This window comes from Azolla caroliniana, unplaced genomic scaffold (assembly GCF_043228905.1).
Source record: "Azolla caroliniana isolate FFs.n. ecotype wild unplaced genomic scaffold, voAzoCaro1.0.p SCAF_4, whole genome shotgun sequence".
Taxonomy (NCBI): domain Eukaryota; kingdom Viridiplantae; phylum Streptophyta; class Polypodiopsida; order Salviniales; family Salviniaceae; genus Azolla; species Azolla caroliniana.
Window position 1 is genome coordinate 22,605,386 of NW_028230439.1, and position 16,785 is coordinate 22,622,170.

Here is a 16,785-nt window from a genome sequence, read left to right on the forward strand (position 1 = left end):
GGTTATGATAGCAATTGGGGAGATCGAAGAACAATTTCTCCATCATGTTATGATGGATCTAAATGGTTTTGAGAAGGATAGCTATAATTATCCAATTATTCCAGAATATGGTAGAGAAAAAGGAATGCTTTTAGTTTTAAGAGATGCTATTAAAGGTAATATGTATAAAAGCATCCTCATGGATAGATGTATTGATGGTGAGGACTTGATTGAAGCCATACAATTCCAAACTTTGTTTTCTAAGGCATTAATAGAGACAATAAAAAAGAGGCTTCAAGATCCGGTAACTCTTTGCGCATTGAAAATGTTATCACCAATGAACATGTCTACCGGATCTACAAGCATTTTAGCACGAAAAACTATGGGTCTTAATGAGTTGAAAACAATTGGAAATTTTTATGGCATTCAAAAAATGGTAGATGGGAAAGCGTTTTCTCCCATAATTGATAATGATAAATTGTATGATGAATATGCAATTTTCAAAAGGCAAGCTACCACGGAATGGCTTGGAAGAGATTTCTTAGATGTTTGGGGTATGATAAATTGTAATGATGTATGGAAAGAAAAGCTACCCTAACTTCTAAAGATTGCATTGATAGGTTTAATCCAATGTGCTTCTACAGCAACATGTGAGAGAGGCTTTAGTCACCTAAATCTAATAAAAATTAAGTTTAGAAATAGGCTGAAAAACAATGCGGTTGATGCATTGATACGAATATCTATTGAAGGACCTAAACTAGAAGAACATGACTTCAATGCTAGCATTTTGTTGTGGCGAGAAAGCAAGGCATATCATCATATTTTTACAGGAACTTCTCATGAGCATGATGATGAGATCGAGGACTTCATAGAAGATATAGATTAAAACTTTATAAATGTGATTGATTTTGTTTTGGAAACTTTCTATATATTACATCTAATTTGATCTAATATGTTGTTAATGCTACTTTGCAAAGGTTTGAAAAGTGAATTATGTTTATAAAGTTAGAATTTTTTTTGGTAAATATATATCTTTAGTTTTTGGGTTCCAAAATTTTGTGATTGATTTGATTTGGTATTGCATTAGATTTTTTTTGGTTATGCGGCCAAAAAAATTTTCAACATGTTCCGGTTGACATTGTCGTTGGTAGGAACGTGGCCGGCCAAAATTTTAAAATTCCGGTTAGGTTCATGAGAAGCAGGAAAATTTCCGGTAGAGGCTACAAACTTTGCCCAACACTGGGTGGGAGGAGAGTGCTTTATATAGTCACCCTCTCTCATCATTAACTACAAGACTCATGGACCATGGGGAATGTGAAAGCTCATAAGTTATGTGTCATAGAATATGATTCTATGACTCATACTAAATGCTAGAATACAAAGTGGTGACTTAATGGTGACTCTTGACCGTTGGAGTGTTTATTCACTCTTAAGGTGAGTTCACACACTAGACCAAGTTGAGCTTGATTCTCAACACTCACATTAGAGAGAGTTGAGTTTGATTCTCAACACACCCCTTCAAACGCAACTTCTAGACGCCAAAAAGTTGGTTTGGTTTGGTCTTCGAAAGACTTCGATTCGGCTGTTCGGCTTAATCAGCTTCGATTGGCTGGTTGATCGTTCTACTCCGTCGTACTCCCCCTCAAGCACGGTTGGTCGGTAATCGAGAGACCGAGGTTTGTCGCGAACTACCGCAACTTGTTGATTCCTAGGGCTTTCGTGAATATGTCGACTGTCTACAGATTTGTGCTAATGTACCACAAATCGATATGTCTAGCCAAGACACGTTCTCAGATGAAATGGTAGTGCACATCAATGTGCTTTGTCCGAGGGTGGAAGACTGGGTTGCGGGTCAAGTGGATGCTGCTCATGTTATTGCAATATAGGAGAATCAGATCCTCGATGGGAACACCCATATCCTTTAGGATTCTTTTGACCCAAACGGCTTCGCATGCGACAACAATTGTGCCCCTGTATTTGGCCTTTGTGCTTGACAATGTGATTGTCAGCCGCTTCTTATTGCTTTACGAAATGGCTCTGTTGCCGAGTGAGAAGACGATCCGGATGTGGATTGTTTATTAGTTTTGTAACCGGCCCAATCGGCGTTGGTATATCCTTCAAGTCGTATCAAATTCCCTGATTTGTAGAGAATATTGAAATCCATCGTCCCACTCACATATTGTAATACTTGCTTAGCGCAATACATGTGGATGTTTCGTGGTGTTTGCATGAACTGGCTAAGGAGACAGACTGAATAACTTAGATTAGGCTGAGTGATGGTGAAGTAAATTAAGCTGCCGACCAGTTGCATCATGTAGTTTGTTGTCCGCCAAAATAGTAACCGACGGACAAGAGCACAGTAATATAGAATATAGTAATATTGTAACGCATGTAAACGGTTCACGTGGGAAGCGTGAACGGCTAAAAGACCCTGCGTATATAAAGGGCAGAAAACCTCTGATAGAGGTAGCGTGTAGTTTTGAATGTAAAAGGCGTATCTTAATAGAGTTCTATCATCTCTTATATCTATGCGTATCTGTGGTTAATCTATTGTGTGTCTGTGATCCTTGGTGGCGTAGTGCAGTCGTAAGAGCGTAGATGTGAGTAATAGTGTGGTTGCTAGTCCACTATCTAAGGAGTTCGGTTGTAGCCGTCTCCCTTATACGCTACTAGGTTACGGGAGGTATCCCACTAAGTATTACACTACGATGATACCATTCGTTGCAACACAATCACTTTGAGGTCTAGGTCGAAGGACTGATCGTAGACCGTGTTCCTAATCGGTAACATAGTTCTAGAGTCGGCATCGATCTTTTGAATACGATTGAAGGGGGTTGTTGTGGGCTTACAAGTTGTCATCCCAAACTTGAAGAGAAGATTGAGGATATAGTGTCTTTGAGAGATCAGGATGCCATCGAGGGTCTGAATTACTTCTATTCCTAGAAAGTAATGGAGCTCCTTCATATTGGTCATTTCGAATCAGCCAGACAATAGCCTTTTGGTATGTTCGATGTCCTTGAGGTGCTCTCTTCCAATGACCCTACATAAATTATGATGAATAGATGTCCTTTGGAATCGTTCCAAATGAATAGATAATGATCAAACTTGGACATTTTAAAATTGATTTGGTGAAGATACTGGGTTATCTTCGAGTGCCATGCTCTCGGTGCTTGCTTGAGACTATAGAGAGGCTTTTTGAGTCGGCATTTGGATGCGTAATCGACTCAAATCCAGGTGGTTGCACCATGTAAACCTCCTCGTCTAACTTGCCTTGTAGGAAGGCAATCTTTACATCCATTTGGTGGAGGTACCACCCTTTTGCTGTTGCAAGCGCAATCACGATTCGAATGGCAGTCATCTTTGCCACCGGGGCTAAGGTCTGTTCGTAGTCGACCCCGCGTGTCTATGCATACTCTTTTGCCACAAGTCGAGCCCTATATCGATGGACGTTGTCGTTGGCATTGTGCTTCACCTTAAATATCCACCAGTAATCGATCGCCTTTTGGTGGGGTGAAGAGGGAACGAGATCCCAGGTCTTATTTTTGGAGAGCGCTTGCATCTCCACATTCATTGCTTCGACCCATCACAGGTTCTTGGCGGCTTCGGAAAACGTTTCCGGCTCTCGGACTGTCGTCACCTTCATCATAAAGGCACAATGATATGCCATGTAGTCATTGTTGCCGAATCGGCTAACTATGTTCTTTTCTTGGGTGGAGGGACACAATGTTTCATTAGTCTTTGTGTGCACTTTCTCGGCTCTTGGTATGACCGACAAATCTAAACCACTAAACTCACTAACGGGTGAATGTTCCAATTCGATTCCTACTGAGTCTTCGTACTCAGGCATTTTGGTCTTCCCTTTGTCCATCTTTGGACTCGGCCATGACGTGCTTTGGTCACTTGGGGGCTCCTGTGGTCCACTCAACTTGGTTGAGACTAAACTCTCTACTGATGTGAGCCTTAGTCATTGTCCTGTTGCAAGTCTATATTGAAATCGGTTTTGATTGGATGATCGGATGGAGCCGAGTAGACTGAGTACCAGGATGCCGATTCGTCGAATACAACATCCCTACTCACTCGTACCTTTTTGGTAGATGGGTTGAAGCACTTGTACCCCTTTTGTTCGAGTGAGTACCCCACAAGGGTACACTTCTCCAATTTTGGATTGAGCTTTTGCGGCTTTTAATCGGGAATATGTACAAATGAGATCGAGCCGAATATCCTGACGTGGGATAAGTTTGGTTTCTTTCCATAGAACTTTTCGTGGGGGTTGATATTGTGCACTCAGGATATTGTGCACCGTTTCATTAGATAGATGGTTGTGTTTGCCACTCCAGCCTAGTATGATTTCGGCAGGTTATTTTCGTTCATCATTGCTCTAGCCACCTCCAATATATTACGAATTTTACGTTTGGCAACTCCATTTTTTTTATGTGTGTGTCGCCAACAAATTCCCGTCGAATTCCTTCTTGTCGAAGGTATGTTGTGAAGCCATTAGAGAAATACTCCTTGCCACTGTCTGATCGAAGGCATCAAACATGCCGATCGGTTGCCTTTTCGACTTCATTCTTAAACTTTTGGAAGTGTTCAAACACTTTGCTCTTTTGTTGCATAGGGTAAATCCAGGTATGCTTGCACAAGTCATCGATGAATATCGACAACCACCGAATGTTGTTGTTTGGGCCGGCCCCCATACATCTAAATGTACTACATCCAGGGTCCTTTTGATAACGTTCCTCTCTTTTAGGAACGGTTGTCGATGTTGTTTGCCGAATTGGCAGGCTTCGCATACACTTGCCATCTCCTTTTAGGTAAAAGTTGGGAGTCCGATGACGACTCCTTTCAACTACATCCATTTAAGCTTTTGGGGATTGATGTGGCCGATTCGTTTGTGCCACAGCTCTATGTCCGTGTTGGCTTTCCGGTCCTTGGCATACATTGTTGATTTCATCTCGTGAGAGTTGAGGATGAACATTTGTCCCTTGCTGAGTAGTCGGTGTGTGTTTGGGTTGGTTGCGTTTCTTGTGCTCCTTCGATATAGCCCTAATAGCCTTGGCCGACAAGGTATTAGTGCATCTTGTATTCCCAAGGTGCAAAATTGTTTCTATCGAGTTTCTCGGTAGGAAGAGCGCTTCCCATCTCAGTATTCATCTTGAGTCTTCTTCTTCTTCTCTGTGATACAAATTGTTTAGGTTGTTGTTACAATGATCGGTCGGTTCTTCGTGAACGTAGGCTTAGACACAACACACACAGATAAGCTTGGATCATGCTACCAATTTCTCTGATACCATGTAAATAAACGAAAGTGATTATGTGCAATGGAAATTATATGTGTGTGTGAGAAGGAGAGAAATAGAGAGAGCTCGACATATATAGAAAACGCAAGGAGCATAATACAAGAATAACCAATAGCAGTTACAAGGGAGGTGAAAGAGCACTTATATAGTCACCTTCCCACTATTCTCTTTCTACAACCACCACTTAACTAAAGATAGGTGGATTCTTAACTATATTGAATATGTGTCATAGAACTATAAGTTTCTATGACACCCTAGTTACTATAGTAGGTGGTGGGGTGTTCACACACTAGGGTGTGTTCCCATAGTAGGGAAGTTGAGTTTGATTCTCAACATGTCATGTTGCTAAATGCATTTGGATTGTTAAGACTCTACTTGGGGTATTGTTAACATGGAGAAGTTTGTCATCCACTTTAGATACTTGGGTATAAAGTTACACTATGAGTAGTGGTTTTTTGTTTGATGGTCTACATGAAGCACGACTACAAGCATGTAGATTGAGAGGATGATTGTACTCTCCTTGTGTAAGTGGAGATGGGTGAAACATATGAGTTGAAGGTGAGGTAGATGAAGGAATTCAATTTAAATATGGATTATCACTAATTGTAGAGGTAGAATTCGTATCACCATTAATGCGAGGTGCATGTTTAATAATATCTATGATATGAAAGGAAAATTTGCCACATTTGTCGTCTATTACAAATGAGACTTTCTAAATGCAAGGACCACCTTGCTTTTATCCTCATACTTTATGATGACTCTTCAAATAGTGCTTAAAGGTGTAGTATTTTCAAGCCCACTTTAAAAGGAAAAGCAAAAAAGTATTTGAAAAAACAAAACCCAGTTTCTATCTCCTAATCTAGATGTGCCTTCCGAAAGACGAGTAGGTTTTGTTTTTAATCAGATCGACACAAATCTTCTCATCTTTTTCTTTGTCGTGGCATGGAAGGAGCCAAAAGGTAGAGAGAGGGTTGAAGACGTGATTGAAGACGAGAAAGAAGAGTTACAAAGGGGGGAAAAAACATCCCCACACAAACAAGCCCTTAGAAGAGAGAAAATGTCTTCTTTGCTCCTTCTTTTCCATGTTTGCCCAATCTAGTTTTGAGAACGTGAGACTTCCTGATCTATTGGAACAAGAGCGATTTCTTTCTATGTCCGCCTTGCCACTACCGTTGGCGGTACCACAGATCATGTACATAATCTGGAGAACACGAGTGACTTCCCCCGATCTCTATCTTTTGTTTTTTCTTCTTCGTAAATGTAGGTTTGTTATTAAAACAAGATGATAATACAACCCTTGCTATCGATCTATCTACCTATCTATCTACATACCTTGTCCCCCTATCTATCAATGGAATTGATCGGAACAAACAAGAGTGACAAGGATTTCCAAAGAAACAAACAAGAGGATAATACAACCCTTGCTATCGATCTATCTACCTGTCTATCTATCTATCGGACATATCTTTTCCCCCTATCTATCTATCTATCTATCTATGGAATTGATCGGAACGAACAAGAGCGATCGGAACGAACAAGAGTGACAAGGATTTCCAAAGAAACAAAAACCCAATAGCATAGGAAAAATGTGTTCTATAAGTTTTGGTAGAGAAAAAACTCATAGAAGACAATTGTTTTTTTTTTTGTTTCTTCTTTGTTTGAGGCTGATTGGGAATGGCGAGGGTTCGAGTCTCCTTCCCTTCCATTCTCTGCTGACCTTCTCTTCATCGAGGAAGGGAGGGAGGAGCCTAAGCCCCCCTCCCCTTCCTTCCTTCTCTCTGCTCCATCGCCTTCCTTCTCTCTGCTCATAAAAAATACCCTTTTCCCGCGTTCTGGGTCTAGACCTTCCTTCCTTCCTTCCTTCTGAATCAGGCAGACAGCGACGATCTTGGCAGATACACAATCGTAAAGTAAACTGCAGTTTGTCTTCTTTTTTTCCGCCCTCTGGATCTGGAAAAAGAATCTTTGACCACTCATTTCCTTCGATTGATCTTTCACGGGACAACAAAAAAACGGGGGCTCTGGGGGGGTGTAAGGAGAAGGAAAAGCTATGGCTACCCACAAACTAGGGTTTCTGCAAACTCTAGCTTCTTGCTCTGTGTGCTTGGAATCTGTTTCTGATGCAAATGAACGCTCCATTGCAAAGCTCATTTGTGGACACTTCTTTCATCTCGGTATCTCTCTCTCTCTCTCTCTCTCTCTCTCTCTCTCTCTCTCTCTCTCTCTCTCTATATATATATATATATATATATATATATATATGTCTGTATGTATCTGTACTCTGTTCTTTGAAGTGATGAAGGTCATTTGTATTCTCAAACTTTGAATCTCGAAAAATGCCTTTCTGGAACTCAGAAATGCCATGTTAGAATGTTTTTCTTTTGAGGGCATGAATATTATTTAGAGTGCTTTCATTTGAACTCGCGAATATCATTTAGAATGTTCACTTTGAAGTGATTAACGTTGTAGGATGTTTTGTTTTGGGATACCGATGGTCATTTACAATGTTTTTCTAGAAGTGATGAAAGCCAATGTTGCATTGTAAAGGCACATTGTGCCCTATGGAGAACTATGAAGTACAGTAACCTCCACACTTTTAATAGGGCAAAGACGAAGATTCATGATTGGTAGAGATGAAAGACGAAGAAGACAAGACTTTTAATAGTGTCTATGCTCAAGGTTAGTACACGCATACGTATATGTGTGTAGGGAAGAGAAACCTACAATTAAACAGAGGCCAATATGATCAGTTTCGGCTGAAGTTTTAACATGAAAAAGTGAAAGGGAGAAACCCTCTTCTGTTTGGCTCAGTGTTGGATGAATGTTTGAGAAAATCATGTTTATTTATGTAAAATTATTTGCATGTAGTGTGGAAGGTAGCTTACTGAAATTTTAAGGCGTAATGTATGATCTTAATTGATTTTCGATGATGGAAATGTTGGGATTTTACGAAGGGTCATTTTGACATTTTTGAGCAGATAATCCACCATAATATGATGTATAATTGAGTTTCAAACTGATCAAATAACATGACTTGAGGAAAAGACAGCATGCAGAAATACTTCAAACCAGGAGATTTTTAAGATGCTTCCTTGTACTTTGATGCATCTAATCATGTGTGAACTGCTTTGTGTAGATGTCTTCCTTTCTTCACTGATTATCTAGTCTAAGTTTGGGAAGTGTATTATTGGAATGATTAATAACCTGTCTAGTTCTTCCTTAGGTTTAGAGAATTTTGCCACTTCTTCAATTATACATCGTGTTAAGAATGATTATATGCTCTAGGATAAGCCATTATTCATACTCAATTATGTGTCGTATGTGCGTACTCAGGATCCTCATTTTTGAAGTAGCGAAGATGTTTTTGACAGGCTAGAGTATGATGTCTATGTCCTCAATTTTTCTTTTGGGCATGCCATGATTTTCTTATTTATTAAATAATGAAGAATTTTGGACACCACGTGCTTATAGTTAATATTATCTGATATTCTTCTCAGACTGCATAGGTTCTGCATTTAATGCAAAGGGATCAATGCAGTGCCCGAATTGCCGACATATTGAAAATGGTCAATGGTTGTATGCAAATGGGTGTAGACAGCGTGATGAATTAATATTAGAGGACATTATCAACGAAGAAGAATATGATGTGTTTGCTGAAGTGTCAGAGATACGGTATCCACATGATTTAATGGTGAGTATTAGAACGAACTTATTCTCATGTCTTGTCAAAGGTAGTGGGCTTAGTGTGCTTTTTATGTCGTTTAAAGTGGGCATGTTGTTTAAGCTACAGCAGCTTTCTGGTGAATGGTGTCCATACCAAGGTTCATATGCACAACTTTCTTTATCTTTCGGGTGATTACACACTTCAAACTTAACTCCTGGCAGTTTTTGTTTAGTTCGCCACCAGCTGATTGATACCTCTTTATGTTATATTTATCAGGGGTATAGACAGTAGTACTCCAGCTACATGTGAGTAATGAATGGACGATGCACAACCGCCCACTATGTCTTTGCAAAGAGCTCTATACTGTTCTTTTTTGTTTTCTCATCATTGTTCGTTTCAAATCTTGATGTGTGCAGATGGAGGTTTGCTAGTGGCTTTGGTAGATGAACATAGTGGAGAGATAGAACCAGGCCCATTTCTCCAAGGTCACCGAGGTACACACTTACAAGAAGAGGGTGTACAAATGCAAGAGATGCCAAATCAGCATGCATATCGTGGGGTACCTGGGCAAAATAATTCTTCTAGGTCCCGCCGAACTTCAAATACGTTAGCACCCATCAGAGCGAGGTGGTCTAGGTCTGATCATCAAAACATGGGGCCTGATCCTCTCCAACAGACCCATAGGAACAACAGGTATTTAACTGAACACATTTTTTGTTTATTAACATGCTAAAACAAGGCAGTGTTTCAAAAACATGCTGTATTCTCTATATAACAGTATGTATAAGAAGTTTTTTTTTCTTTTATTTATAATGTTTCTGTAATTGCCAAGCGTAAACAAGGCATTACCAGAAAGGATCTATTGTTCATCTATATTGATATCTCACAATATGCACAGTGGGGCATCATCATTTAGTTGTTTGTTTTTGCTACCAGGGGAGAAAGGACTTTAGCACCACCTCAACCTCCAATAGCAAGGCAAGCACCTATAGCAAGACAACAAGCACCGATAACACTACAATCGGCACATTATTCGGAGAGGCAATTGGTATCAGGAGCAATGAGGGGGGGGAGTACATCTGCAGTATATAATGCATCAAGGGAAGCTGAACCAAGTTTTTCTCAGCCTGCAGCTGCTCCTTGGAGACAAGAGGCGTCATCATTCGGTTTAACCATGCCATACCCCACAGAACCTGAAGTTCAGAGGTGGGTTCCACCCCCATTATCAGGTTTGTATGGCTTGCATGGTCTTCCTAACTCTACGATATCATCGACACACAGTTCATATAGAGCTCCATTTCAACCTTTTGAGCCTTTCACTGATGATTCTGATGTTGGCGTATTTCAACATCCATTTGATAATAACTCGAGATAAGATTGGAATGAGTTTTTGCTTTTCCATTCTCATTGGGAATATTTTTCTTTTGATGTTGAAGCATTTTTTCTAAGGTAACATTTGTGGTTTCAAAAGTTTGTCGTTTTTCACTTTCAAAAAAAAGTCTGCTCATTCAAAGTAAATCTGATAATAAGCTACAATGGTGACGTTCATTGACAGGATATAAAGAACCATTTAATGGTCGCTATGTATGTAATTCTCTCTTTATATGTACATGTTTCTTGATTTGCTAAATATGCTTTCCTACTGTTATGATGAAGTCTTATTTAAACCTTCTGAAATCCAGTACACAAAAAAATAAATCTTTCAAGGTATTTTCTCATGAGATATCCACCACTTAATAAGCAATGACATGGGGGCACAGGGGAGAGTAATATGACAAGTTGCAATTGTTATAAGTATTTTGATGTAGTCATTGCTTATAACAAAGATATTATCTACTTATATACCATTTTCCTTGAGGTTGAAGTACATGAATTGATGGTTGACATATACATATACAAGTTTCATAATAAATAGCTAAAATAATAAAGAACTAAGATAGCAAGGAGTTGGGCAAAGTTGCATTTAAATATTATCTACATGTTAAAGAACCCCAAAGCTTTAACACATTTGCAGGTCTCTCGAAAACATTACATCTGATATAATAGTGATAAAGATTACCACATGATACAAAAAACAATTGCTTTTCATTATATGCATTTAAATAAAGGGAAAATATTATATAAAATAGTGACACTGTTTGAAATCATGGCTTTTACTTAACAATAAAGTATACACAAACACTATGGCAGGATCGAACAATGTTGCATGATGTTCTCATTGCACACATTGCTCATAGATTCTTCCTTGATGCTCAGCTTATAACAAGCTCTACATCTGCTGATTTTTTAGAACTTGTGCTTTTGCACCATTCTCTATAATCTCGAACAAGTCCTGCCAGTAAGGCTGCTTCCATGGCCCCCAATATTCGATCCAATATCCCATCACCCATTGGAGCAAGAATTGATTGTGGCATCATGGAGAATGGAAAGGGCATATCCACTTTGAGACCCATGTCAACAAACCCTTGAAATTTCTTTATTTGAGAGGTAGATGTGTCAGACTCTGCAATAGCAAGCTGGCCCAATAGGAAAAAATCGAAGTCGAGATTTTTGAATTCATCGGGAAAGCCTTTGAAGTCAAGTACAAGTTTATTGGAGCTTAATTTGAGTGCTTTATTTTCACTGAGAACCCTGTCAATGGAGACAGGCATGATCAGTACTACCTTCTTCAATGTTTGAATATCTATCTATTTTATGAGAACAGAAGTATGAGCAATTGTTGTAACAATTATATGTACCATATGAACTTATATATCATTTAGAAGGCAGTAATACATGACAGTCATTACTCTGTTTCATAAATTACACGCAAGATATTGAAAATCAAATGCATTTCAGCTGATGCAAAACACTGCTTCTGTAAAGAACAATCTACCAGACAACAGCTATATTAGATCATTTAATATAATTTGGATTGAATCAGAATTGCGTTTTCTAAGTAAATCGATGCCAATACTTGGCAACATATTCAGACCATTGTTAATTTGAAGTAAAACCATGTGTTTCTGAGGAAAATTTTACATCCAAACCCCAGTTTGGATGTGAAATTTTCTATTTATATTCATGTTTGGTGTCTCTGTGACCCAGTACGCATTTCTGTAAATTCTTTGTTTAAATTACTCCTTTTTCTTTGTCCTTGAGACATGAGAGCACAATATTTATATGCCTGAGAAAATTTTCTATACATTCATTCATTCCTTGGTATGAACCAACTTATTGTGCTTGAAGCAAAACTACATGTTTGTATGCAGAATTTTCACATTGAAACCTCAGACAATGAGACAACACATCAGGCATTTATTCTATCTAACCCCCAAAAAATGCAATTAGTTTATATTTATGATGGAACCATAGCATTGACACTATATCCATGCCTGAGGGAATTTCTGCTCATCCATTAATTGGTACAAAGCCAACCACATGTGTGTCAATGGAGGTTTTCATAGAAAAATGGATCAAACCGCTTGCGTTTCTATGTAAATTCATATCAAAACCTTCAGTATTACATGTAAATTCATATCAAAACCTTCAGTATTACGTGACATGTCCATGTGCCTGAGGGAAGTCTCAATACATTCATTTGCAGATACATTCATGGCACACACCAAACCATGTGCGATTTCTCAAGGATCAAGCTACTCATGTCTCTATACGGATTCACATCAAAGTCTCAGTTTGTCAGCGTATATCCTCATGCCAAGGTAAGAACTCCCTATACACGATTTAACTGAGATATTCACACCAAGAGGATCTAAACCACAAACTGGAATTTGCTGAAACGTGCGTCGATATAAATCCACATCAACAGAAAAAGGATCAAAGTAGATGCGATTATGTAGATTCCCGTCAAAAAAACATCTCATCATTGTTTTTCCGGGAACATTTGCGAGCGGGGGGGGGGGGGGGGGGGAAGCGTACCTCAAGTCGCAGAGGGGGGTTGCAGATATATGGAAGAAGCGGACGGGCTTGAGGGTGGCTCGCCATGTGGAGTCGCCAAGGAATCGGAGGCGAGCGGAGTCAGGGAAGGTGACCTTGACGACGCGGTCGACCTGCTCAACGTACTCCTCGGGAGGATGGGAGCCACGGCGGAATGGAAGGCTCACCTCTCTCCTCGACTTGAACGTTACAGAGGATTGAGCGGAGAAGACCAGAGCCGCAGAAGCAGAAGCAGAAGCAGAAACAGAAACGGAAACAGAAGGAGGAGGAGGCGATGATGACAAGCAGCTGCAAGCTTCCATGGCTTCTTCGGATCGATGGCTTCTCTCTGTTTCACACACAGACGGACACACTTGCTTTTTTTGTTTTTTCCATTACATACATATATTCTCTTGGGCTTCTCGGAGTGTCTTGTGTTTATGTGGGTCGGTGTCTCGTGTCTTGCAAGCCCCATCCATCCATAATCAGAGAGTTAGTATGTATTTCTCATTCTTCTTTAGCCATAGATGATAGTCATCCACGAGACTTAATGGAGCAATGATACAAAAGATTAGTAGTCACTTGTAAAAACGGCGCCTGACCCCATAAACACTAATCATTCCACTGTTGGTCTTCTGTTTGTAAAGGTAAAAGACCTTGCTGCCATAGAATATTTTGTAGTTGCTGCCATATAAATCCATAATTAGGCGAGATGCGTAATAATTGTCTAACATCAGAATTCTTTGAGATGGAGCCTCAACTATATCACCCACCTCTTTTACCCTCGAGCGAAACAAACTATCAAATTGAGAGCGCAATCTCTCCTTTCCAAACCAACATCGTAACCAAGAAGACACAAGTAAAGAGATGTGAAGAATTACAATGCTCCCTACTATATTCTCTCTCCCCCATCCCTCGCTCTCTCATGAAAACACACAATCACCCTCTATTCTCTTCGTGAATTTATTGGTAAGTGCTTAACTCTAAGCCAAACACACACAAGAAGACTAGTGTTTGGCTTCAAAAACAGTAACATTCTCGAGGCCAAACAATTAAAGCACATATAAAATATTGTCATCATTTAGATCAAACCTTTTCTGGGGTTTTAGGCATAAAGATTTGGTTATTTGGAGATAATGAATGATCCATTAAAAAAACTAATAGTTTTATTTCTCATAAGGACTATATGATCGGATTTATGCTATTTTTTTTGGATCAACTACAAGGAATGACAATTCAAATGCTTAGACTATTTATAATGTTCACGATCTTTTCGTTTGTATCTTTAAAATGCTAGGCGTGAATGAGTTTGCATCAAAATCATTACTATCCCCAACAATTTATCATCAACAAACAATAGTTTCATTTTGTGGATCATCCCCTCCACACTTGTATGTAAAGGGGAATAAGGGGTCCACCAATTCAAAATGTAATCTACAAAGAATACAATATTCAATTCCTTGTCAATATTCTCTCCCTACTCTTCACTTATAAAAGGCTCGAACATAATAGCCTTAAGTTTTAACAATCTAAACTCAAGGATCATTCACATACTCTTACTCCTCAAATACCACACTTCTCATCATGGTATAGATTGAACCTTTGATTTCCATGAAGGACAAGCTCAACCCCATATTGGATATGTTCAGGAATAATAATTATTAACACCATAACCTAGTGTTCTTTTGCATACTCTTGCTCTCAATGAAGGACAAGCTCAAGCTTGTACAACAAAGCCATGACGGTAAGATTGATCTAAGAGAAACACGACTTCATCGTGTCTGCATATATCATTGCGATGAAAAACAAGTATTTGTAACTCTCACGTTGACATATAATGATAATGATTATATGGGTATGCTTACACAAATAAAAAAGTGTGTGATAATGCAACTTTAATATTTGATTTGTTCACAAGTGCCAAAGGCATATCTCTGGCAAACAATATTTTGAAAGTTCTTAAACCTCTGTATGAATATGCAACAAAATACTATTTTGCATGATAAGAATAATTTAGGAAAGAAACGTTAAAATATTTACAAGTTGGTAGATGTATTGATGGCAATGAAATTCTTGCCTAAGTCAAGGGCATGAGTTCAAACGCAAGTTTGTATGTTTGTTCATTTTGTCTAAATTAATTACTATTAGGTTGTTATTTGATGATGGAATATGTTATTGCTTTTCATGACTCAACTACAAGTTGGTAGATGTATTGATGGCAATGAAATGCTTGCCTAAGTCAAGGGCATGAATTCAAATGGAGGTTTGTATGTTTGTTCATTTAGATGTTCATTTTTGCTAAATTAATTACTATAGGTTGTTATTTGATAGTGAAATATCTTATTGGTTTCCATTTACAAGTGAGTCATAAACCCAAGTAAAACAATGGTTATAATTCAAAATTTGCACATGAATAGTTATGAAGAATGGAAGATGATTGTTAGACAAAAAGAAATTTGGACATATATTAAAGAGGCTAGAAAAAGAAGTGATTAAGTGGTCAAGAATGTAGAAACACAAATGTAATTCTTGAGATAACCTATATACACCTTGTGTGTGAACACATATTTTTAGGGGGTGTGTGTGTGTGTGTTAAAGCCCGTTAATAAATAAAATGAACACCTTAGATAGATATCCCATTCACTCTCCCATCATCACTAGATTGTTCATAACTTCTATATATAGTTGCATAGAAGTTCTATGTAAATCAAGAGCTCTCTCTTGTCCGAACTTTGCCTTGGGCTAGGCCCCATCTCATAGATTGCAACAAGTTTCCCATGGACATTAAATATATATTTATTATCTCCACCTCTCACACACATAACACTTGCATATATTATTTGATCTATTTTGTTGCAAAGAACTATATTCTTTGGTATGTTTACATATATATTGGATGCACTTACCAATAAGTTCTTCGAGAAGGTCATTTGTTGTGAAAGTGTAGACCAATCTTGAAAAGCTCTACGAGCTCAAGTTTCTAATGCAAGAAAATATCAAAAATTTCGAGAAACATTTCGGATGAATGTCTAATAGGGAAGATACAAAGAGGCTAGATGTAACGGAAAAGGTAAATCAAAATTATGTAAAACCCAATATGACCATTCTTTCAAAGGTACATTGAAACATTTTGTAAAGTTTGTTTTTAAATATATGAAGGCTTGGGATAAGCAAGTAGAAAGTGGCAGATCCTTGTGATTTTTGTGTTGAGAAAGTTAGCAAGCCAACAATTTATGGTTTTGTACAAGTCATCTTTATGGTTCAAAAAGGAGAGAAATGTGTATTGATAGTAAGCAATGTTTTGATGTTGCGTGTGGTCCAGAATAAGCACAAGTTTCCTTTATCTTTATTCATATCTTTGTAAATGGGTTATGCAATGCTTGGAAGAAATGATTAAGTTGCTTTTGGACTTGAATTGCTCTTGAAATGTCACTTAATGATTAGAATTGTATTCACAATGATAGCGTAAAAAATATGGGTCAACGGACAATAGAGTTGCTTGATGTTGAAAATAATGATTGCCACATGAAACTTAAAGGTTGTTTAGACACGATCACATAAAGTTAGATGTCAATTAGTGTGAGGCCAATCATGGACCACTTTTTAAGCACCATGTAAACGAGAAAGAAGTTTGCTTTATGAGGATAACCACTGATGTAACCTTTCCCTCCTTTTCCTAGATGAACATTAATTTAACAAATATTTTAGTTGTGCTAGAGACAACCCTATGCCTTGGATTAGTATTTTAAGTTGAGTGGTTCCTTAGTGTAATGTTATTTAAAAATTATTTCAACTCTCTACCTTGTAATGTAACCTTCTTGTTTCCCTTTAAATAGGGGGTACTTAAGTATCAACCATTATTACTAGTTCTAGCTGACTAGAGTCAATCCACGCATTGGAAGATTACACTACAACCTACTTTGGCATTAA

At 38.4% G+C, this 16,785-nt stretch overlaps 2 protein-coding genes across 4 annotated transcripts; one reads left to right on the plus strand and one right to left on the minus strand.

The window, feature by feature from the left end:
* The first annotated feature begins 7,037 nt into the window (after positions 1–7,037).
* Positions 7,038–10,586, plus strand: LOC147865464 (uncharacterized). Of its 3 annotated transcripts, none has more exons than XM_087318276.1 (6): positions 7,038–7,450; positions 8,774–8,967; positions 9,061–9,128; positions 9,217–9,245; positions 9,357–9,633; positions 9,877–10,586. In XM_087318276.1, exons 1-6 carry the CDS (start codon positions 7,327–7,329, stop codon positions 10,313–10,315), a joined length of 1,131 nt encoding a protein of 376 aa, XP_087174402.1. In that variant the 5' UTR covers positions 7,038–7,326; the 3' UTR covers positions 10,316–10,586. The 3 variants fall into 3 exon arrangements, with proteins under 3 accessions (XP_087174402.1, XP_087174404.1, XP_087174403.1); XM_087318278.1 differs by having other exon boundaries at positions 9,070–9,128; XM_087318277.1 differs by having other exon boundaries at positions 7,041–7,450; positions 9,067–9,128.
* A 463-nt stretch (positions 10,587–11,049) lies between these two features.
* LOC147865465 (uncharacterized) lies at positions 11,050–13,223 on the minus strand. The gene is made up of 2 exons (XM_087318279.1): positions 12,859–13,223; positions 11,050–11,571 (listed from the first exon to the last, which is right to left on the minus strand). Exons 1-2 carry the CDS (start codon positions 13,176–13,178, stop codon positions 11,193–11,195), a joined length of 699 nt encoding a protein of 232 aa, XP_087174405.1. The 5' UTR covers positions 13,179–13,223; the 3' UTR covers positions 11,050–11,192.
* Positions 13,224–16,785: the final 3,562 nt, after the last annotated feature.

Coding starts and splice junctions, on each gene's coding strand:
- LOC147865464 (XM_087318276.1), top strand. CDS start 7,327: ATGGCTACCCACAAACTAGGGTTTCTGCAAACTCTAGCTTCTTGCTCT. Junction 8,968..9,060: donor GGTATCCACATGATTTAATG/GTGAGTATTAGA, acceptor ATGTTGTTTAAG/CTACAGCAGCTTTCTGGTGA. Junction 9,634..9,876: donor CAGACCCATAGGAACAACAG/GTATTTAACTGA, acceptor TTTTGCTACCAG/GGGAGAAAGGACTTTAGCAC.
- LOC147865465 (XM_087318279.1), bottom strand. CDS start 13,178: ATGGAAGCTTGCAGCTGCTTGTCATCATCGCCTCCTCCTCCTTCTGTT. Junction 11,572..12,858: donor ACCCCCCTCTGCGACTTGAG/GTACGCTTCCCC, acceptor CTCCATTGACAG/GGTTCTCAGTGAAAATAAAG.